This window comes from Cydia splendana, chromosome 16, assembly GCF_910591565.1.
Source record: "Cydia splendana chromosome 16, ilCydSple1.2, whole genome shotgun sequence".
In the NCBI taxonomy this organism is placed as follows: domain Eukaryota; kingdom Metazoa; phylum Arthropoda; class Insecta; order Lepidoptera; family Tortricidae; genus Cydia; species Cydia splendana.
In genome coordinates, this window is record NC_085975.1 from 10,997,276 (window position 1) to 11,020,594 (window position 23,319).

At 37.4% G+C, this 23,319-nt stretch overlaps 1 protein-coding gene and 2 long non-coding RNA genes across 9 annotated transcripts in view; 1 reads left to right on the forward strand and 2 right to left on the reverse strand.

Annotated features, from left to right (window-relative positions):
• Positions 1-18,521, forward strand: part of LOC134798250 (high affinity cAMP-specific and IBMX-insensitive 3',5'-cyclic phosphodiesterase 8) — a 205,699-nt gene extending 187,178 nt beyond the window's left edge. For 6 of the 7 annotated variants that reach the window (XM_063770636.1, XM_063770640.1, XM_063770638.1 and 3 more), the window contains 11 exons: positions 1,103-1,302; positions 8,654-8,837; positions 9,197-9,373; positions 10,476-10,508; positions 12,393-12,485; positions 13,052-13,303; positions 13,722-13,938; positions 14,548-14,738; positions 14,991-15,124; positions 15,462-15,616; positions 15,906-18,521. In XM_063770636.1, the coding sequence (XP_063626706.1) occupies positions 1,103-1,302; positions 8,654-8,837; positions 9,197-9,373; positions 10,476-10,508; positions 12,393-12,485; positions 13,052-13,303; positions 13,722-13,938; positions 14,548-14,738; positions 14,991-15,124; positions 15,462-15,616; positions 15,906-16,084 (1,815 nt within the window). In that variant the 3' untranslated portion in view covers positions 16,085-18,521. The remainder of the gene's footprint in view (positions 1-1,102; positions 1,303-8,653; positions 8,838-9,196; positions 9,374-10,475; positions 10,509-12,392; positions 12,486-13,051; positions 13,304-13,721; positions 13,939-14,547; positions 14,739-14,990; positions 15,125-15,461; positions 15,617-15,905) is intronic. The other variant, XM_063770635.1, reaches the window with a different exon arrangement.
• Positions 1-23,319, reverse strand: part of LOC134798273 (uncharacterized) — a 683,132-nt gene that overhangs the window by 154,081 nt on the left and 505,732 nt on the right. The window lies entirely within an intron of this gene.
• Positions 20,631-23,274, reverse strand: LOC134798242 (uncharacterized). The gene is made up of 2 exons (XR_010145168.1): positions 21,930-23,274; positions 20,631-21,333 (listed from the first exon to the last, which is right to left on the reverse strand). It is a non-coding gene; the product is annotated as an uncharacterized LOC134798242 (long non-coding RNA).

Here is a 23,319-nt window from a genome sequence, read left to right on the forward strand (position 1 = left end):
AATGAAATTATAATAGAAAATAGGAATTAATTTTCTAGTTTCTTTAATTAAATGTAACGCGTGTTACGTTTTAAAACGTTATAACATACATGTCAGAAAGAATAGGTAAGAAAAACTGATGGTAGGCATGGTATAATAATATACTCCGCCTGGTACTCCATTCCGAGATTCGCGTATGACCTAACTGACACGCGCCTACGTCATCATGCTGTTTACAGGTTCTCAAACTTTGAAATGTGGGAGAATTTTAACTAACGGTGAAAATTATTTTAACGGCATTAATTTTAAGTTATTCATGTAGAAACATAGTAAAATAAAACAAATCTAATGTATTAAATTAAACTTTATTTATCTATACAAGACAAACGTTTAAAAAACTAATTCACAGTTACACATTAATTACCAAGCTTACGACGTGAAAAGTTTGGAAAACACTGCGACTGCTAACACTGAGCGAGAAGGAAATAACAATTAACACGCGTTCGACAAGGATGACGGTCAGGGCATGAAGTTATCTAGATCCGAATTGTCAAATGTCCACAGCGCTATCCTGTGTTGCCAGTAGTATAAACAGAATTACCCGAAAGTCTGAAATTTCTTTCGTGAATCGGAAGATATTGCTAACGAGTAATTAAAAATGACGTGTTATTGTAAAATTTAAGCTAAAATACATATAAATGAAAATTATAAAATTATAAAGAAATATTTTAACTTATTAACCATAGGTATAATGTACCCATGTAACATGTTATGTTGAAATAAAGTGGCAATGTTATTGTGACGTAATCGCGTGTCACTCTGGGAATGGAAGACCATGTTTTATTAGACCATGATGGTAGGTAGGTCTGCTTTATTTTTTTGGTTAATAATGTATTCAATGGTAAGAAACTTACTAACATAAGAGAGTTTTAGTACGTTTAGTAGGGTGTAGTTTTGGTTTGGTACCAAACAAAAAAAAATACTACGAACTCCGTAAATGTTCATCGCATGCTTTGTCCTCCTGTAGGCCGTATTGCTTCTTAAAGAGTGGCTAGAATTATTAAGCGCTCTCGTGTACGCTCTTGATTCGACTCAATAACTGATGAAATGTGTTATATGTAAGGTGACAAACAAAGCCTGGTGCCGAGTGCTTGGCTGGCGGGCCGAGGACGGAGCGCGGCTCTCAGATTCGGCGGGTGGCGAGGCTATGAGACTGGCTGCTAGCGGCGCGCGCGAGTGGGAGGCACCGGTCACGTTGCGTCGGCGCGGCGCTCCAGATCCGCTGCTGCTGCCATGCCGAGGTGCTTCTATAGCCTTGAACAGGTAAGCATGGAGACTCGAGCCGAGCTTGCAGATTTTGCGGGTGTCGAGGCGATGGGATTGGCAGCAAGCGACGCGCGTGAACGGACGACGCTGGTCACGTTGTCTCAGCGCGTCACCATGATCTTGAGGCAATGTGGGTAACTTCGGCGCATATAATTTCATATAACCGCTCGACCAATAATCCAGTAACTTTGTCGAATTTTGTAACCTGGCTCTTTTGCGCCAAATCCGGTAGTTCTGATTTTTTGCAGACTTGTTTATGATGTTGGCCCAATGAATAATCCAAGTTTGTGACTTCGAGCGCCGAACGCAACTTTGTCAAAAATCGAATAAACCGCATTTTTTTTTAGATTTTGGCGATTATAACCCTAAAGTACTAGTTTTTGGTAGTAACTTCCTAGGGCGTTTTAAAGTAGACTAAATTTGCTACAATAAGACACTAGAATTGTCTCTGTATATCTAATATTTTCCGAGATAATAAATTTTATAATTTTACATCAGTTCTTAGGCATAATATAAGGGTTAGGCAGGTAATTTATATGGAATTCATCACCGCCACGTTCCACAAAATATTTATTTTCCTTAAAAAAATATTTTTTCAAAATAGGCACTCATACATTTTTTTATGGAAAATAAATATTTTGTAGAACGTGCCAGTGATGAATTCCATATAAATTACCAATCTAACCCTTATGTTATAGCTAAGAACTGATGTAAAACTATAAAATTTTTAAAGGCTTTATCTCGGAAAATATTAGATGTACAGAGACAATTCTAGTGTCTTATTGTAGCAAATTTAGTCTACTTTAAAAACGCCCTAGGAAGTTACTACCAAAAACTAGTACTTTAGGGTTATAATCGCCCAAATCTAAAAAAATTGCGGTTTATTCGATTTTTGACAAAGTTGCGTTCGGCGCTCGAGGTCACAAACTTGGATTATTCATTGGGCCAACATCATAAACAAGCCTGCAAAAAATCAGAACTACCGGATTTGACGCAAACGCAAAATGTATAATTTTACTGTATTACAACCCTATATCGTCGGTGCGAATAAAACAATCGCTATGTGTTTTTTACGATTTTTTCATTTTGGATATTTTAATTCCTTTTTCAATTTCCCATCGACCCATATAAATATTTTTTTAAAACTTTATTAGTTTTGAAAATAACTAACAACATTTGTACAAAAAACGATTTATTGTAGAGTGAATTAACCGACATTGACGTTTTCGTGCTACGTTACTTTGGCAACAAATCGCAATGTGTAAACTTTACACATGACGACTTTAATTGAACCAAATTTAAGTCGCTATGTAGCAAAATTCTGGTTAAAATAATTTATATTGTAAAAATTTACGAAAATAACTGTTTATTTTCTTCATAAGTATTATTGAACTCTCAACGTACAATATAGCCGACGATAGCAGTTGGAGAAGGTAACTGGTCTACTGGCGCCTCGCTCGAAACCGCAGTCGCCCCAGCCTACTCGATGCCCCGGTGCGAAGCCCTCGACGAATATCTTCAACCGCCTCGCGTTAAGAAATAAACTACACGATTTAAAAACTGACTTTTATTTACGCGGTACAAATATAAAAATACTCCTATAACGATTAGGCGGTACAGCTTCGGATCTTTCAGGTCTTCCTTTGGTTTTCTTCCTTTTGGTTTTTCCTTTTCGGCTGCTCCTGGTGTACTGTACGATCCGAAGCGATACCGTCTTACTTTTATACGAAAAATCAAGAAAGAGAGTCACCTACGATAGGGAGATAAAATCATGTCTTAATTCGCGGAATTAATCGGCCTGTGATTGGATGATTACGTCATATGGTCATTTTCGAGTGAATTTCAGTTTCAGTTTAAAGAAATCTTTATTCTCAAAAGAATTACATTAAATTCGCTTACATGAGAAATATACATATCTAGTTAGTTTTAGCGTGCAGTATTTAACGATAAGGTTATTAGTAACTTAATCTAAACATTAACAATAATATAATATCGTCTAAATATGTGGGTAATTTTTAGTTGCTAAGCAGGACAGTGTGCATTGAGTTGTTCTGGCCGGTCGTAGATAACACGTCTACGAGGGCATTGATGTGTGATCGGATGGATGCGGCATATCGCGCGTAGGACAAAAACTTTGAACTCAAAAGTAACGCTAGACTAAAAATATATGGGGCTAAATGGACTATATTAAGGAAATATTATTTTGGACAAATTGTTTACACTTTTTCTTAAATACGTTTAGATGTTTTAAGTTTCTTATTTCTACAGGTAGCTGGTTATACAGTTGAGCACCCTCTTGAGTCACATTTCGTCGCCCAATTGTGGTTCTTGATGAGGTAGTAATTAAGTTTTCAGCGTTTCTATTACGATAATTATGTAGGGTTTTCTTTTTTGTAAACGTTAGTTTTGAGTGTATGTCTTTGTGTAGTATTTTTCTAACAAGTAAGCAAATATTAAAAGTGTACAGTTGTCTAACGGACATAAGTTTAGTCTCGTTATACACTTTTACAGTTGGTGCCAAGTGATCGTAATGGAAAAGTTTTTTAACTAGTTTGTTTTGGGTACGCTGTAGTTCTTTTAGATTAGTTTTAGAAGCGCTGCCCCACATTTCTATTAGATATTGTAAATGAGGTTTAGCCAGTGCGTTATATATCATATAGGACACTCTACGGGGAAAACACCGAACAGTCGTGCGTAAGGAACCCACTAATCGCGATAACTTATTTTTGACATGTTCGATTTGTGGTTTCCAAGTCAGACCGTCGTCCAAAATTAAACCTAGATATTTTTCTTCTTTAGTCAGTTTTAACGACTCGCCATTTATATAAAGTGGTGTAAAATCAGGAATAACTTTGTTTTTAGCTTTAAAAATTATGTAAGATGTTTTACTGGCATTTATTGTTAATAGATTGTATTGGAACCACTCATTTAAGATGTCAAGATCCTGTTGCGCTTTGATTAGTACGTCACTGATGGAAATTCCATAATAAAATAAGCAGGTGTCGTCTGCGTATAGAGTTAAGTCACCGTGAAGAGGAACTTCCTGTATGTTATTAATATAAATTAAAAACAATAATGGCCCCAAGATAGAGCCTTGAGGGACTCCGCAAACGATTGGAAAGGGTTTACTTTGGTATTCCTCTATTTTAACAATTTGGATTCTATTTGCTAGGTAAGATTCGAATATCGTGTACGCAGAATCAGTCAGGCCTATGCTCTTAAGTTTCTTTAGAAGCAAAGTATGGCTAACCGTGTCGAATGCTTTTTTTAAATCGATGAATACTCCAAGAGCTATATTTTTTTTATCTATGTTTGTTTTTATCGTAGTTATAAGATCTGTTGTTGCCGAAAGTGTGTTTGACTTAGGTCTGAAACCGTACTGGCGTTCGGAAAGGAATTTAATTTGATTTAGGTGTTTGTTAAGGCGGTCATATGGGATTTTTTCATAAATTTTGGATATCACGGGTAGGACCGATATAGGGCGATAATTGTTTACGTCAGATTTTGATCCAGATTTAAAGATTGGGGACACTTTTGCAATTTTTAGACTGTTAGGGAAGCACGCATCATCCATACACTTATTTATGCAGTGATTTAATTCTATGGATATGGATTCTTTTAGGCATTTGAGTACTTTAGTACTAATTTCATCTATACCAGTGGCAGTATTGGCGTCTAAACTATCTATATGTTTCCTAATTTCATCCGGATTACAGGGTTTTAATTTTGATAAGAGAATGTTATTCGTGTGTTTAGTTGATAACGTTTGGGTATTATTTTCATGGTATTGCGGTGAAATTTCGTTTGCCAATGTTGTACCAATGGTAGAGAAGAAACTATTGAAGTATTCACAGATACGGTTTTCATCAGTTATAGGTCCTTGGTTAGTAGAGATCGTCGGTGGTTTACATATTATATTTTTAGTTTTGTTCGTGGCAAGGGCATTGATGAGGTTCCAAGTCTTCTTTGGTTTATTAGAGCTCTTTTGAAATTCTTTTAAGTAGAAACTTCTCTTGGCGCTGAGTATATTTCGTGTTACTTTGTTTCTCTCGGTTTTAAATTTCGCTTTCAGGTCTTCATTGTTGGGGTTCCTTTTTAGTTCTTGCCAAAGTCGATTCCTTCTGTTTATTCCAGTAATAATGTCTTTATTAATCCAGTCATTTCTTGGTAAGTTTAGTATTTTTGTTTTAGTTTTTGTACTTCGGTGTATGTTTTCCTTAATAAAGTTCTCAAGTATTTTGTAATCATGTTTCGTGTTATCCAGTTTGTGTAAGTCAAATCCTTTGTATAAGCTGTCGTAATTTATCGATTTATATTCAATCTTTTTCTTAGGCGCTTTAATCTGTTTTTTAAGGGCGGTATAGATTTGTTTATGATCCGAGAGAGACGATTCAACGACTGCCAAGTGGAAATTATTGTCACTTAAATTAGTGCTTACATGATCCAAAATCGACCACGTTGTAGACGTTTCGCGCGTGCAATGTTGTCTGTCTATTTTGTTGATGATTTTGTATCCATTTTCGTTTAGCAGTCGTTGGTACGTCTTTGTCATTTTATCGTCTTGTAATAGGTCCAGATTGAAGTCTCCAAACACAATAGCACGATGTTTGTGTTGCAGTTGTAATTCATAATCAACCAGAAAACTACTCACATTTGTGTGGCCTGGTTTATACACGAGTCCAACGTGTAGCGCGTACTGGTCTATATATACCCAAAGATAATTGTTTCCTGTAAGGTATTTATTTTTTGTTACTCTATGTTTTAAATCATTGTGAATGTAAATGGACACGCCTCCTCCTCGCATGTCATTTCTATAATTAAAATAATGTGAGTAATTTGGTAATTGTAGGTTTATCGCGTCGTCTTCAGATTTTATCCAAGTTTCTGTGAGAAGAACAATGTGTACTTTATTATTGATTGACTTGAGGATGCACTTCAGCTCGTCGAATTTTCCTGGCTTAACGATGCTGCGTATGTTCGCGTAGAAGAAGCTTAAGGACTTTTTTGATGTTTCAATATGTGAGTATACGTTGGTTGTTTGATAAGTGATGTTGTCGCTAGGACCGATTAAGGGGCTTCCGGTTGGTGCTCGGCTACTGCCGCCGTTATTGAGTTTTTTGATACTATTTTGGGCTCACCTTTTACATATTTTATACAAAGATTGCATTCTCCGTTTGCTAATCGTGTTTCAAGTTCTTGTTTTAGTTGGTTTAATGTATCTCGTTGTAGAGGAGTCTGATCGGAGTATATTTTAACATTTGCAGGCATTGTTTTGTCTTTATTTCTGAGAATCAACTTAGGTGTTTCATCCGATTTGTAGCATACTTTAACTGGCCGAGCTTTATTTTGTTGATATTTTCCCAGGCGGATTATCCTTTCTGGTTCGGGGCAGTCAATTTTGATCAATTCCGTAATTTTTTGTACTTCTTTTTTGTCATGATCTGCTCTCTCAGTCAGTACATTGGAAAGTGGTTCTTGGATTCCCGCTATGATAATATTTCTTGCCCGGGTTGCACGCTCCTGACATTCCGTGACCAATGTATTATATGATAAAGGTACCATCGTCTGCTGAGATTTTGAAGACTTAAGCAGGTCTATATCTTTTTCTAAGGCCTCAACTTTCAACTCAAGAGTATTAGTTGTGTCCACTAAATTTGCCATATCTTTCTTTAATTTTTCTTGTTCAATGGTTATAGATTCCATATTGGTACTAATATTTTCGACTTTAGATTTTATTGAGCTTACATCGAGACACAGCTTCTCTATACTATTTTTTTGGGTGCTGCTGCTTGTCTTTATGAGGGCCATCATTTCAGCCATTTGCTTCTTGAGGTCTGACAGTTCGGTCATAATATTTTCATCATCATCCTGGGCTTTGCGCTTATTACGAAAAGTTTTCGAAGCAGCTGATAAGTCGGGCTGTGATCCACTGAGCTCGGACGAAATGCCGCCTCCATTCCGCGAGAGTAGATTGTCCATCGTAACTCCTTGTCTCGCCATAACTCGTTCGGCCGCTGTAGATGTTGAGCACACTCACGGAGCGTCTTAAAGTAAGACCACTGTTTGTTCACTTTAGGTTCATATTTGGATGTCCGGAAATAAAATATTTATTTAGATATTATTTGTATCACTTGCGCGACGTGGTAAGTATTTTTATGGTTTGTAGGAATAACTTTAAGGTGCAGTTTTGAATGCAAGTATTTTCGTAAAAATTAGATCGACAAGTAACACGTCTGTACTGCACGCTAGCTCCCGCGCTTTTTTTCTATTCGAATTTACATTATCCCGCTATCGTTCTGTGACCTATATTACATACATCCGATTAATTACTGACTTAAAACTATTACAAATAGTTAACTACGTTCATTTAGTTATAAAAACAAACGATAACAAGTTCACTAACCCTTACGACTTGGCTTACAATAGATAGGAAAGCGGCCGGAATTAATACAATGGGTGGTTTATGGCCCTTCGCCCGCTCGCGGGTCTTTGTTTACCTGTGACTGCCTTATGATTCTTATCTAACTAGGTGACTAGGCTAATGATCTATAATATCTACGAATATTGTTATGATGTAACTTTAACAGGTTACGAATTAATTAGTGAAACGTGTATGTTTCTAAGTGAAAATTACGCTGTATCGGAGCGCTGAGCTCGAATTTTGGCCGACCAATGAGAAGCGATCAGTCTGTCCCTTACAAATTGAGACTTCCTTGTCTTGATCCGCCCTTCTTTGGTTAACCAATGACAGAGTCTACATTATTTTACCAAGTTTATAGTGATTACTTGGGAATCTACTTAGGAATTGGGAAATAAGTTTAACCATGTTTTTTCCTAACTTACTGGGTGACCTAAAACTTACTACGAACCTACGACTTAAATAACGAATATTTCGAATACTTATGACTACTGACAATCTAATCGCGGTTTTCCCTACCTATCAAATAAAATCTTTATTGAGAATACAGTCTTAATCGAATTTGATCTTATATCTAACTTATAATTATCCGCGTCTTGTCGTAGCGTCGCTAACAAGTATCATGTAAAAACCATTGATCTACCAGAAAAAAATCAGGTGCAACAAATATACAAACAGGAAAATAAACAGTTTTTTTTGTCTCCTGAAAAGTAGCTAAAAATACAGGGCGATTTTTTTATTCGCACCGACGATATGCTAATTTAAGATTTGTTACAACCATAGAATTATTTACGTAGTTTCAGACGTGGTGGTGCATTCAATTCTAATAATTTGGCCTTCAATACTCAACTCTTCCTAGGATTCTCCGCGGAGTCTCAAACTTCGTGAGGTCCCATGTAAATTCCACTTTACATTTGCCTTTGTTCACAGGAGCACATCTCACCTCGTGCTGGTGTGTGAGCCTGGCAATGCCACCGAGGCCGGTGCGGCGCGCGGCTCTCTCCACTCGATCCGGCGCGGTTCGCTGGACGTGCGCTCCGTGGCCTCTGACGGGCTACGGCGGACTTCGCTCGCCAAACTACAGGGCCTGCCACTTGAAGCTCCTATCACTAAGGTACGTTTCATGTTAGTTAGCTTTTGTAAGCCTTAAAAGTTCTCAATGCCTTAAAAGCTGGGTAACGTTATGGAATTCGGAGTACTCAGCGGACACTTTGAGTTTATACTCACATACCAAATTCTAAAGCTTAAAGCAGCTATAAGTATCTCACACTTGCTACTCAAAGTCGAAACGCGGTAACTTTATATGCATCTCATACATAGTTTTTTTTATATGCATGCATCCCATGCTATTTTTCCTTTCATTGATAGAACAAGATACGAGTTTTTTTCAAAGTATTGCGAGGTAGAACAAGGTAAGCTGTTTGAAGCTGACCCCTGTTACCATTTGTAAATGACCAAATCATTACGTTCCAGGTGATATCCCTCCTATCCACGGCCACAGATGGCGCCCCTCCATCCACGATAGCTTGCATCGAGCGCGCCGTGGACATGCTTAGAACCTCCGAGCTCTACTCTCCACAAATGAAAGATGAGCCCAAACTGCGAGTCGAAGATCCCATCGCTACTGATCTTATTGGCGCATTGCTGTCGGTAAGTGGTTTGTTTATGAGTTTAACTTCTTATTTAACGTTCTTATTACCGTATTCCCCAGCTAATTCAGAGCCAAGCAGACTTGTAAAACTTAAAGAACTCAAATAAAAAGCACATAACCCAGAAAATCTACAGAAATTCTCTTGACTCCAAAAGTCGTTCATAAAAATGAGCTGTAAAATCTTTTGCTGCACTGGTTTTATGTTGATAAAGTTTTGGCGCAACGCGAAAAATTTAACGTCGAGTCTGCATTGCGGCATGCAGGACTCATAAAATCTCATCCTGCTGTAAATACGAAATAAGCCATAATTGGAGAAATACGATCACGCGCGCCAGAATTAAATATTAGAGGAGTTGCATGCGTTTACTTTATCCGCTTTGGTGGCTATTGGGTTTTTGGTTATTAATAAATATATTTTATAAAATTATGTAAATATTTTTCACGATTCCATGAAAGATATCTTAGGTACTTATTATGCTAAATCACTCCGGGTTTGGTACTTAGTTTAGTGGCGAATGTTTACGTCTTCCCCGTATTAATACATAATATGTGAAGTGAAGTTACTCAGTATCCGTTTTTGTTTATAACTACACTACCTACGTATGTATGTAGGAAATTAATAATTAAATAGCATGTGTAGCCGTGATGTGAGCCGAAAAATTGAGTTGTGACAATATACGTGTATCCGCAATAACTGAGTACGTAAGTATATTCTGTGTTGTTCACAGTTTGAGAGATAATTAAACTCTAAGAAATGTAAAGTTTTCAGACCAAATTAATATCTACGACCTAAAAATATCTACTTCTTAACGAAAGACCCAACGTACTTATCCATATAAGTCGGTGGGTTTTTTCTATCATACGAGTATAACAAAAAAAAGTGACTGTAACTCACAACTTGTGAATGAACCATGAGATCTAAGTTGTTCTCCCGAACATGTAGAGACCAACTAAATTACGCAATTAAGTTTTTATTACCGTTTTACCGTTTGGGCAACATTGTCACAGCTCCATTTCAGGCAAAATATTGACCGTAGAGGGTAGACTGTATTCACTAACGTTGATATTTATTTGTTTATGATCCTGTTCGACCTGGAAAAGCGGGAGCAAGTGAACACAAATCTATTTTATATGGTAGGAGGTTTGAATATAGCACATGCTGTACCTACTTCTCTCTAGCCTCCATTTTCTGCAGTTTATCACAGTACACTTATCAAAAATAGTACAGTATCTTTATACTCTGAAATATTCATCTCTTTACGATATTTGTTGTTTTGAGGGCCTAGCCTAGTAACAAAAGTTTGTTAAAGACTTCAATTGAAACTTAAATATTGTATGGAAATGTAAGTTGCTGTCAAATTACAACTTAACAAACGAAAATTTTAACACAACAACAATACAGTTGTGTTAGACAGAAACTATAATCAATGACTTTAAGTACACAAACAAAGCGAGCTATCCAGTCTAGTTATCTATCTGGATCCGTGTACCTACACAAAACTCCCTTACATTTATTTAATTACACAAACGGGTCTACCGCGATATAATTTCCCTTACATTTGTATCAAGATACTTTACTGTTGGAGATCTGTGTACTCTACCATCTCTCTTAGCTGATTAGTTTCTTCCTGGTTGAGTATCTTTTCGTAAACCTACCCGTGCAATAAATATGTGTTGCTATCCCAATCGAACCTTAGTTAGAGAAAAGGGACCCCTAATGCGATTTTGCTGTACGTTTAGGCCTAATGGAATTGTACTCAATCAGGGGTTAGATTAGAAAGCCAAATTCTGGAGCTTTTACGACCATCAGGAGCAGCATTCCGATTTCAGGAATCTATTATATATCATATCGATATGAAAATACTCACACTGCATCGCGCTTCCGCCAATGAAATATACGCTAGCGATATGCACTAAGGCCACTAAGAGTTATGTCAATATCAAATGAAATAACAGATTTGTAAAATTGGAAGCCGCTCCCGGGGCCCATTTATGAATGTAACTTGTAGTAAACGCGTAAACCTGTTTTTAAATATTTTTTTATAGAAAGAGACTTCCGCTTATATTACTAGTTATAAGCTTTCATGATCCCGGCCTAAGGACCGTAATTTATAGAGCTAATACAATTTTACGGTTGTAAGCCTGCAACATTGAAGCGATTAAAACCGGCTTGACCAATAGCGGGTGGCCTTTAATGACCAGTGTTGCTGTGGTTTACACATAAAATTGTAATTTGTAGCTTTATGAAATGGGGTCCTTTCCCTACTTTCTTCTCGATAAAACAGTTAATAGTATTTTGTAATAAAACTGTTTATAAAATAGATTGTGGTTTTGAAATATAAACCCAATTTAAGCATCTACTTACTGTCAATTCCAATATAATATTTTCCGTTTTAGAAAGGGCACCTACTTATTAGTAAACTATATGTAATTACCATCAATACGTAATCCCCATGGCGCTACTGCCATAGAGATTTAATTAAAAATCGATCTTATTCACAAACAACAAGCCTTTTATCTAAAAACCGTCACGTTAATATATACGAATTAGAACTTTACCTTACAATTACATAATAAAATACCTATATACCTACCATTTATTATGCTTTCCCAAATTAATGCTACTAACAATAACAAGTACAAAAGGGTAATTAACAATTAACGTCGCTGGATAATTCACCGTCGTTACTAATTATTCGACTCACCGCACGTCGCCAAAATATATTAATTAATGTACTAACAATAATCTATTATATGTTTTAATTTAGATATTCCTAAGTTGCCCGTCGACTTCATTTTTAAATGTGCAAGTTACTAAGTAGAACAATACCCTAAATGTAAACAGTAATCGTCAGTAGTTTGCCTATCTGTCACTTTTCTCTTGTAGATAGAATTCATAGAAGTATTGTGAGTTGAACACAATTGGCAAAACTTCTTCCAAAATTGTCTTTAGGTACTTGGACTTTCGTCTGGCTTTTACAATTGTAAAATTTTACAAGTTAAATGTTAATGTTGCAGCAAGGACCATCAAACGTGTTATCGTCGCGGCGAAGCAGCAACGATTCTACCGTCGTGCGTTCTCAGAACAATAGGACAAACATCAAGCATAAGGTAAAGTCATAAAATTCTTTATACCACATCAGCTCGTAAAGGCTCTTTTTATTCTTCAAAGACTGATGAGAGAGTTGCATTTATCCACAAGAGTGGCAAAGTAAGCTGATGCTAATTTTGAGTTCTTTCTTCAGGTTTAAATATTTAATAGCTCGTTCATTTTGATTTGATTTGTAATTGCCTTGCGTTGGATGGGGAAACATTTTGTTTCACTCGGTAGCACAGTTTGTTTAACCCAATTAGTGTCTTGAAACCCACGCACCGCTCAAGATTCCACTTTTCATTTGCTCGGGTGTCAATATTAGCACGAAAGGAACAACAACTTTGCCCTTTTGTTCCACAGGGATTTAGTATTTCATAATTATTTAGAGTTACTGGGCCTAGAACCCTAAACTACACTATACCTACTGTGATTGGCTCGCCTGTGCTGCCACTCGATATCTTTAACATGAAATATGTGTCTATCTATAACCAGCTTCAGAGGCGGCCTGACGGGCCTTTATAAGTAATTAGGTAGTGCATAGATCAACAATGCGATAAACTAAAAAATGGTGATAATCTTTCAGACGTCAGGGCAACTCCGAGAACTTCTTGATACAGCGCTGAACTGGGACTTCGAGATCTTCCGACTCGAAGAGCTAACACGCGGACGGCCGCTGGCTCATCTCGGTCTAGCCCTCATGGGAGGTCGCTTTGATGTGTGTTCGGCTCTCGAGTGTGACGAGCGCACACTGCTGCACTGGCTGACTGTTATAGAGACCAATTACCACGCCGTCAATACGTACCACAACTCGACTCACGCCGCTGATGTTCTTCAGGTACGTTACTGTTACTTATAACTTATAACCAAACAAATAATCAATCCAGGTGTATTGCAAACCAATAAATTTTCCTTTTACACATCAAAAATAATCTCCCATCACATCAAAGCATGGCTCTCGGCAGTCGCACTCAGAATATCTGTGACATAAAATACTTTCTTTTATAAGAATAGTGGGGCGCCCGGGTGGGCGGAAAACGTCCGTCTGGGCGTCCCAGATACCGCTGGAATGACGAAGCCCAAAAAGACCTGTCCGCCCTCGGAATGACCAACTGGCGTGAAGTGGCGCAGAATAGGGCAGAGTGGCGCTCTCTTGTATCAGAGGCCAAGATCCTTTTTGGGTCACTGAGCCAGTGATGTATGTATGTGTGTATAAGAATAGACTGTAATACGATCCTATCAATCATTATTTTCAGGCAGTAGCATACTTCCTCGAGAAGGACCGCCTGAAGACAGTGCTAGAACCCATCGAGGCGGCAGCTGCCCTCATCTCCGCAGCAGCCCACGACGTGGACCACCCCGGCACCACGTCCACCTTCCTCTGCAACTCACGGCACCCACTCTCCATCCTGTACAACGATATCAGCGTGCTGGAGTCGCACCATGCGGCGCTCACCTTCAAGCTCACTCTTAGTAAGTATTCCTTTCAGACAGTAGCACACTTCCTTGATAAGACCCGCTTGAACACAAAGTGCTAGGACTTATCGAGGCGGCGAATACACACGAAGTGGTCCACTCCGGCACCACGTGCACCTTCCTCTGCAACTCGCGGCACCGCTCACCATCCTGTGCAACGACATCAGCGTGCTGGAGTCGCACCATGCGGCACTCACCTTCAAGCTCACACTCAGTTACTATTCCTTTAATAATATTTTAGTAGGATTAGTTTCAGATTATGATTAACCAAAGCACACCAAAGATACACCTTTTGCTGACCTACAGAGTTGCTTTTTGCGGCGAAGCAGATCAGAAAGTCCGTAATGTGAACCACAGAAATACGACATCAATAAATAAAAAAATAAATCTAGGTAAGGAATGGTATTCCATTGGCTAATATCTTGGTCCAATGTCATTGCGGATTTTGTCTCCCATTAAGCAAAATGTGAGACAAAATACACATTGGACAAAGAAATTGGACAGGTGGAATACCACCCTAAGTAATTACTTAACAATTTGTGTGTTACGTAGGTTTTTTGAGACACCAAATCTTATTTTTTTAAACCTATAATTCAATATCTTCAGATGACGACCGCGTGAACATATTCAAGAATCTCGACCGCGACACGTACAAGACGGTGCGGCACAACGTCGTGGACATGATCCTGGCCACGGAGATGACGCGTCACTACGAGCACCTCGCCAAGTTCGTCAACGTGTTCTACGCCAAGGGCAACGTGGGGGGCAGCAAGGAGGACAACATGAATACTGATGTGGTGAGTCAGATAAGGACGGAAGACTGTGATTCAGGTTATGGAAGGCAGAGAAATGCTTTGTAAAATGGCTTCGCCCACTACGTAGACCCCGTCTAAAATGGCAAATTCTTATTTCTATCAAGAGAGGCAACCGCGAAATAGAGTTGAAATCAACAATTTTCTCTATTTACCAATTTCATACCTACTGCATTGCCAACATTCCACAGATCCTGATCTGATAAACCTCTTCAGCTCCCAATTTTATGATTCCAGGATCCTCCCTCGCTGGACCCGGGAGCCTTCACTCAGCCGGAGAACGTGGTGCTGGTGAAACGCATGATGATTAAATGCGCCGACGTGTCCAACGCTTCGCGGCCGCAAAAGTTTGCCTTTGAGTGGGCTAGAAGGTAAGAGAAATCCTTATTAGTATGACCCGAACAGTGTAGAGTCAGTAATATTGACTAAAGAATTTTGAACTTATTCACTCTCTGGTTAATAGAAAACACAATTGAGTCGCTTAACTTTAAACTCAGATAAATCCATCTGTCAGATTATGCGATTTTGGTATTAAGAAAAGGTAATAGGGTGCTGCTGAGAGGGTCGAATGGATTTTGTGTTGTGTTGCCCGAGTTTGAAGTTAAGCGACACAATTGACGGTTACAAATTTGGTACAAATAGGTAAATAAAGTTTACATTAAATTTAAAGATTAAATTTATAAAGTTATCATAATACCTTTTTCACAGAATTGCGGAGGAGTACTTCCTACAAACAGACGAGGAGAAGGCTAAAGACCTGCCAGTGGTGATGCCGATGTTCGACCGAGCAACGTGCTCGATCCCGCGCTCGCAGATCGGTTTCATTGACTACATCATTAAGGACATGATGGATGCCTGGGCCGGTAAGTGCTCTATTATTTTTATATGGTCCGGCTGTTTAAAAAAGTGGAATGAGTAAAGTATATTAGGTATGATGCCAGAAGACAAAATACTCATCATTAGTTTATATAGATACTCGCAGAATGGCGTCGGCGGCTCCATAGTCGAGGGCGCGATTAGATACTCGATTCGTTCTTTTAAACACGCTGACAAAGGAGCTCGCAGATCTAGGGGGCGGGCGAAATTATACTTCAAGTCCACGTCATCAACCCTAGACCATTCGAATACATTTCTCATTTATTTCTGTTTCAGTATTCATCGACATGCCGGAGCTGGTGACGCACGCGAAGCAGAACCACGCGCGCTGGAAGGAGCTGGACGAGGCGGGCGTCACCACCATCGCCGACGTGCGCCGCGCCCAGCGCGCCGCCGCCCCGTCCGTCACCGCCGCCGCCGCGCTGCCCGCCCCGGACTCCACCGTCGAGGAGTAACCGAGAGGTCAACGGCCGACACACTTCTGAACACTGGATGATTCTCGTTCGAAAATAAATTCTAATTTGTCTGTCATCTGATTCGCTAGGGGGTGTTCCCTGTGCAACTAATTTCGTATCGAGTAGCGACACGATTCTCTCGAAAACTCATTGAAACGCCTAAAGATCGCGTCAGTATCGCGTCATGTGCGGTGAAAGAGTTGGCGTATCGACTTATCGAGACATCGAGTGTATTCTATGCTGTGCTGCTACAGAATTGTACAAGTAGTGATCCGCCAGATACAACTTTTAGAAAGCTTTAAAAGTCCTTCGGATTTTAAATAAATATCTGTAACAGTGTTTTAAACAATGTCTGCTGTGGTACCAGTTTCATGCCTAGTATGACGTCAAATAGGTGTGTGTTGCATCGAATATCAAAAGTTAAAGAACTCTTTTACATCTGATAGACTGGGCAACACTGAATGAGAACTTTGGTTCATTGTGAACGTAGTACCTAATCGCTCACTTAAATACATGCATTGAGATTCAAATATTGACATAGGTAAATAAGCATTTTCTAAGAACTAAAACGGCTTTTATGTATATTAATATTCATCAGGCGTGAGGATAATGGGAAAGTACCTTGTCCCTTTTAAAGGAACAGATGATTCAGCGATAAACTCGCACTGAAATAAATTTGAAAATAATCAAGTAAAATATAACAACAACTAAATGGTTTATAAAAACTTGGGTAGGTTCCTACATCTACTATTAGTACCTAGGTATGGTCGTCTCTACTCGGAAACCTAGAAAAAAGATAAATTACTAAAGGAATCAATTTCGACAATCGACAGCAAAAATAAATCTCGATTTTACTAAAATCTACGCAAATGCAACAATTACGGGTGTAACACGGAATTCTGAAGATCTATAAAATTTATATAATGTTCTTGTGAACATGTAGTGCCTAACTGAAGAATTTGATGTGGCACTTATAAGGCCAGAAACGATACCAAGTAAAATATACTTTACTTGTATATGAATAGGGTTGATAGTCCAACAACGTTCTGTTGTCTGGATTAAATTTGGAGTGTTCGCGAAAAGACTGGGCGTCTAAGACTACCCGCAGTTGCATGCTGACCGATTACTTTTTCAATTTTAAACTTCTCTTTATCGTAATTTTGGAATTCATACTTTATTATGTAAGAAGCAAGGTTGCTTTTGCACCGGTACCAATTAGGAAAGAAGTTGATAAGGTAATCGGTGTGCGCATAAACAACAGGTAAATCTGAAATGGAACATAGATAGACGAACGACGCCTAACGGACGTGTCCGAAAATACGCTTATTTTATACTTATATCCATGTTAGTGTGAATATCATTGATATAATAGTTAATCTACTTTTTTAAGTAGCCATATTTATTAGGTAATATTGAATCCAAAATATTTACTATATTTATACCCCATCATACCAAAACTGATTTTCATTATTCTACTATAGATGTTAATAATTGGCATAATCTTTAATAGGTACAAATATTATTTATGGTGACGAAGTTTAGTAGCCTTCTACTATTCGTCGTGTACTTAGCTACTTTTATTGTATGTTTTAGAGTAATCCGTGATAAAGGTGCCATATAGAACATTGGCCAATCGTATCCACTGATCATTCTATCCCTCATATTTCACTGCATCCCATGACAGTATATCCATTTAGTTTTAATATATTAAAACTTCTGCCAAACCATTCTCTAACTATTGACTGTCACTTTATAGTATGAAAATTGAAAACATTGGTCCATTTTATACACTTGAGCTTTCAGAGAATTCCTATTTTTATAAACTTTTTATAGTATTTCTAAATTTTCGGATTCATATCAATCTTAATAGGACTTTTTGAGTATTTTATTCTACTTCCAAATTTTCCATCCAATTTAAGTTTTCGGTTTTTTCACTCCTGAAAATGTCTATATTTTCAACCGACTGTACTTTATATACCAGTGGTGAGGTGTTATTATATCCTTTCGAGGCGGTTTTGCGTATGTTAATTAGATACAGCATGTTGTGATAGGTAAGGACACAAGTTATTGAATAAGCCTAATCCTCCGGAAATAATTTTGAGACCTCGCCACTGTTAAACCTACAACGCTAATCTAGCCTTTACTTTCTGTTGTGTATTTGGACGAGTAAACATTGTCAAAAAAACGATCTTTGCAATAATTTCACGGTTGAAAATTGTCAAGTGAAGATCTTTCAGGGCTTGCATCTAAGCATGGAACGTAGAAATAATTAAGTAATTGTTTTGCTTTGACATGGTTTTAGTTAACTATCTTAACCTTTTATTGATTAAAGGCAACTGACTTCCCGTCAAACAAAAATAGATTACATAATATATTGTCAGAATGACGCTTTAAAATCCAATGTTCTAATTGAATCACTCAAGTCAGACAACTCCAGATCTAAAGGGGCCCACTGATTACCAGTCCGCCGTACGATATCGGCCTGTCAGTTGTTCGGAGCTGTCAAATTTTTGTTCTAACTGACAGGCCGATATCGTCCGGCGGCCTGTTAGTCAGTGGTCGGCTTAAGTGGCATGCTCTAAACGTCAATGTGCAAATCAAAGTCTAGATAAGCGTTTGTACAGTTGGGTCTAAACCTATTTATATAAGTAGTTGTAACATTAGTTACGAATATATTGTATACATGAACCACTTGAATATTTGCTGTAGCTACCTAATTAATTTTCGAATAAGGTCTAATATATTGATAAACATTTGTTCTATATACAATCGTCTGCGCGACGCTGGTCTAATATTAAATTAATTATTACCAACTTGTATTCTGTAGTTAATAATTAATTAATGAGAATAAGAATACGCTTCCTTGTGCTCAATGTCAATACATAACGGTCTAACATTAATATTTACTATTATATTCATACCTTTCTACTTATTTATATTGTGTAACCACTTATTTCAATGTGTTACTTATAGGTCGCGGTTGTTCAATCTCATTAAATGCCCACTTTATATTTTAAATATTTGCCTACTAACAGTATATGATACCAAATTAGATGATTGAATTATTATATTGTTATAATCGCTGTTTAGCTCAATTTACTGTGTAGAATAACTGGCTACTTGTTGGTTTCAGAAAGCAGGAGCCGCGTTTTAATAGCAATACCTAATAACCGTTGATATCGGCAAATGTGACATTCTTTCCCAAGTATAATATTATTTGAAAGTATTGTTGTTAACACGTGCCAAATATATAAGCGCCATTCTATCGAGATGTAGTAAATATAAGTAGTGATGTTTTATTACGTGATAAGTGTCCCCATCAGTACCTACTTACATCTTCAAACAGTTGAAGACCGTAAAATCTCCTTCTTAATTAATATAGTTGTCCGACTTGCCTGCAACTGCATATTCTCACAGGGGAATCGCCAGGAATATATACTACATTGTAATAGCGACATAAATTCCTACTTTCTCAAACCAACACGACAGTATATTTCTGTTAATTTATTTTTAATTGTCACGTTTTAGTAATAACTAATTAAGAATAAGGGGGCTGGTCCCTATATTTAATTGTGGAGTTAAGTAATTACGTTGTTGTGAATTTTATATGCGAAGCTATGCGTTGTATAAGTACCAATTAATCAATGTTATTATAAAGTTAAAATTCTAATGCTTCCCAGAGAAGTGATGCATCAGGTCGTCGCTTTATTCCTTAACCTTTTAACTTATGACTCGCGATAGTATGGTGGTGGTACTATTGCTCGACATGCTAATGCCCAATAAATGACACCCTGCTGTCACCTCTATTGTCAATGACTTAAGTTTCAAGATGACATGTACTGGGACCACGTCAGCACCAGTACCTACCACCACCTTAAACCTTATCGGAATGAGTGAAAGTGAATTTTAAACTTTACTCGCTGTTACGGTGGGTGGCGCTAAAATAAAAGGTTAATACTTATTGATTGAGAGTTTCTGAGAGTCAATGTGGCATAGTCATAATTTTATTAAAGCCGATATGAACTTTGTTTCTATAATTAGTTTTATACATATTAGTATTTTGACAGAAGACTTAAGATTTTTATTAACAAATCTCGCGCCAGTTCTTATAAATCGATCGACCTATCTACGTTTATGTGCTTCAGGTAACGACAATACTAAATGGTCACGTTCTCTTGATACAAAGTCGAATCGTAAGCATCATAAATCGGCTTACTCGTACCTCTCCTTACATTAGCCATTTACTCCGAGTTAGCCATTGTACCTCTCGGTCAATACAGTATAAAGGTATAAAGCGACGAAAAGTATTTCTTTCATAATATAGATAAATTGAGACAAAAACTGTTGCTTGAGATTTAACTATGTACGATTTAGACAGATTAAATTGCAACATTAAATCTTAAGCAGCAGTTTTGAATAACACACTAATACCTACATTTTGAATGAATGTCTATGTTTGGAGTAATATGAACGCAAATTGTTAAGTGTTGTAAAATAAAAGAAATATTTACAATTTCAGTTTTTCATTGGAAATAATTAAAAACAGTTTTTCAATCATAAAACATTTTATTACAAACAATAATTAAAAAACATATTTTTACATTATATAACTTATTACAATTCCAACATCGCGTTATATATTATAAATGCAATTTATATATTATCCCGTAATATTTTGTATAACCGGGATTTAATTTACATGAAATCTGTACAAAGTCAGCGTCAAACGGCTGGAATGGAAATAATATGCAATTTCAAAAAGTATGTTTCATAATTACAAAGAACCACTAGGATAACAATATAAGAAATTAACCGAATACCTACTATAATAAAATAAGGTACTGACGTACGCTATCATATAAAAAGGCATCATTGTTTATACAACAATAAGTCATACTTCGAAAACACAAATTCCATTGATTAGGTTTCAACTATTACAGTTACCGCCGGTGACATCTGAATGAAGGAGAAAGCTATCGAGAGGTGGGTAATCCCTTGGTATGTATTATTCTTTATTTACATATAATGGTGCTTTTAAAATATATTTTTTATACAAAACATTCATAGTTTCAACATTTATGATATTACGATATATCCCTTTAAGTTTCCAGCCCTGTATAAGAAATCTATTATACAATGGATTTGGCATTCAATAATTTCAATAGTTGTCTTAATTGGACAAATTACGATAGTGAAATTAAGATGTAAAACCTGCTAGCCTTGTTTTATTTACTTGACTCGGGTTTTACCTAGGGCATGCAGTACCGGTCCCGGTACCAAGAATTTCATTTCCCGGTTCTGGGCATGGCCGGAACCGGGATTCCCGGTTCTTCCCGGTTCTCAACGCATCTTTTGATTACATTTAAGAAATTGTTTGTGTTAGCGTACTCTTTATGAATGACTTATTTTCATATAAATTATTGCATGAAAATTAATAAATGGCTTATTTTATTAAAAAAAAAACAATTGGCGTTCCAACCTATTTTACGAAATTAACCGGCACACTTTGCCTCCGCCTGGGCCGAGCCACACGGCCGCCGTAGCGTAGTCGATGCACTCAGCACTATGACGACACGGCCTGCCTGCACGTATGCCTACTTTACTAGGTTAGTTTGTCGGGTTATTTGGGTCCCCCGTTTCATAGCACCATTATTAAATGTTATTTAATGTCCCGAGCTAAAGTACTAAACAATTAAACATTACTACTATTGAAATGGGAATAAATAGTCATATGATGAGAATCGGGAAGTACCGGTACCGGGTCTTCAGTACCGGTTCTTTTGACACTATCAAATTCCCGGGAATTTGAGAACCGGGAATTCCCGGGAGCATGCCCTAGTTTTACCGCTTTGCCCTCGCCTCAGTGCTCAATTATAATAGTGAAAGCAGCATGGAATCATCATTCATTTCATCAATTGTACATTTAGTATTCTGATTTTATTAATGATTGGAAGAGCCTGACAGTTTATAAATCAACTTCATAATCCTGGTACAGTCAGCTTACGCTGTACATATTCGCTGTATTCTTAAATATGATGGTGATATAGTTTTTACTCTTTGGAAGTTTGGAATAAAATTACAAACGCATCACGAAAACGAATAAAACAATATAATGTAATTCCTGAATACGATACGATCATAGTATCATCCACACAGTTAACTAATAATCCGTTAACAAGATTTTCGAGCAATAACGTATCCCCATACAACACTGAGAATGTACTTGGGGACACAACCCTAGTGGCTACTCGGTATTTCAGTTTAAGCATGAAGTTTCATATAACATAAATCCATAGATTAAAATAAGTAGTATAAGCCTCGGTTCTATAAGGATCCCTTAGGTATTAAGGCTTATGATAAATCAAATAATCAGTACATTTTTGAGATAACATCTAAGGGAACTTTATAAAATCTGGCCTTAAAGATGCGCGTCGCAATCCTAAAACGAGATCATTATCTAGACTGATCGTCGGACAAGTTGTGCGATAATCAGGTACAACAAACTGAGTGTACACTCCTGTTCATTTACATTCAAACCAAAATCACTTTTTTTGGTTATTTGCGATTATTTAACCTTTCATATGTGTGTGTGGTGGTCAAATATCGTGGGTTCAAACCTCGGTTGGGTTGTATAGAGCAGAAAAAATATTTTTAGAATAATCATATTAGTAAAAAACCGGTCCTTGTGTGAGGGCCCATTAGACAGCCCAATAACAGGCTAAGAGTGATTTAGATCTAATGTAAATGAACTGTAACTCATCATGTCATCACACTAAACCGACGAAAACAGAGAAAAATCTCATCTGACTACACCCATGTGCGACACACATAACACCTTTACAATTTACAACAATTAAATAATTAATCTAACCTGATTACATACAAAATTTAACTATAGTCGACGTAAACATTGAAGAAATCGTGTATTGCCTTTAATATCTGAAATAGATGGCGATTGTCGTACAGTTGCGGTAACTAAATTGTTTTTTGCTACCATTTGGCAATTTTGATATCACAAAAATTACAGCGCTTTGTAACACCATCTTCTTGCTAGTTCCCTCATTGCTGAGGATTGCGACCAAATGTAATTTGTCTCCATTTTGAGCGGTCACAAGGACTCCACGGTGAAGACTCCATCAGCCGACCTCTTATAGCGTTCAAACATATCATACGTATCCCATCGCTAGCAAGTTTGCCATTCATGCTACTACTCACTACACCTAATAAAAGTCCCC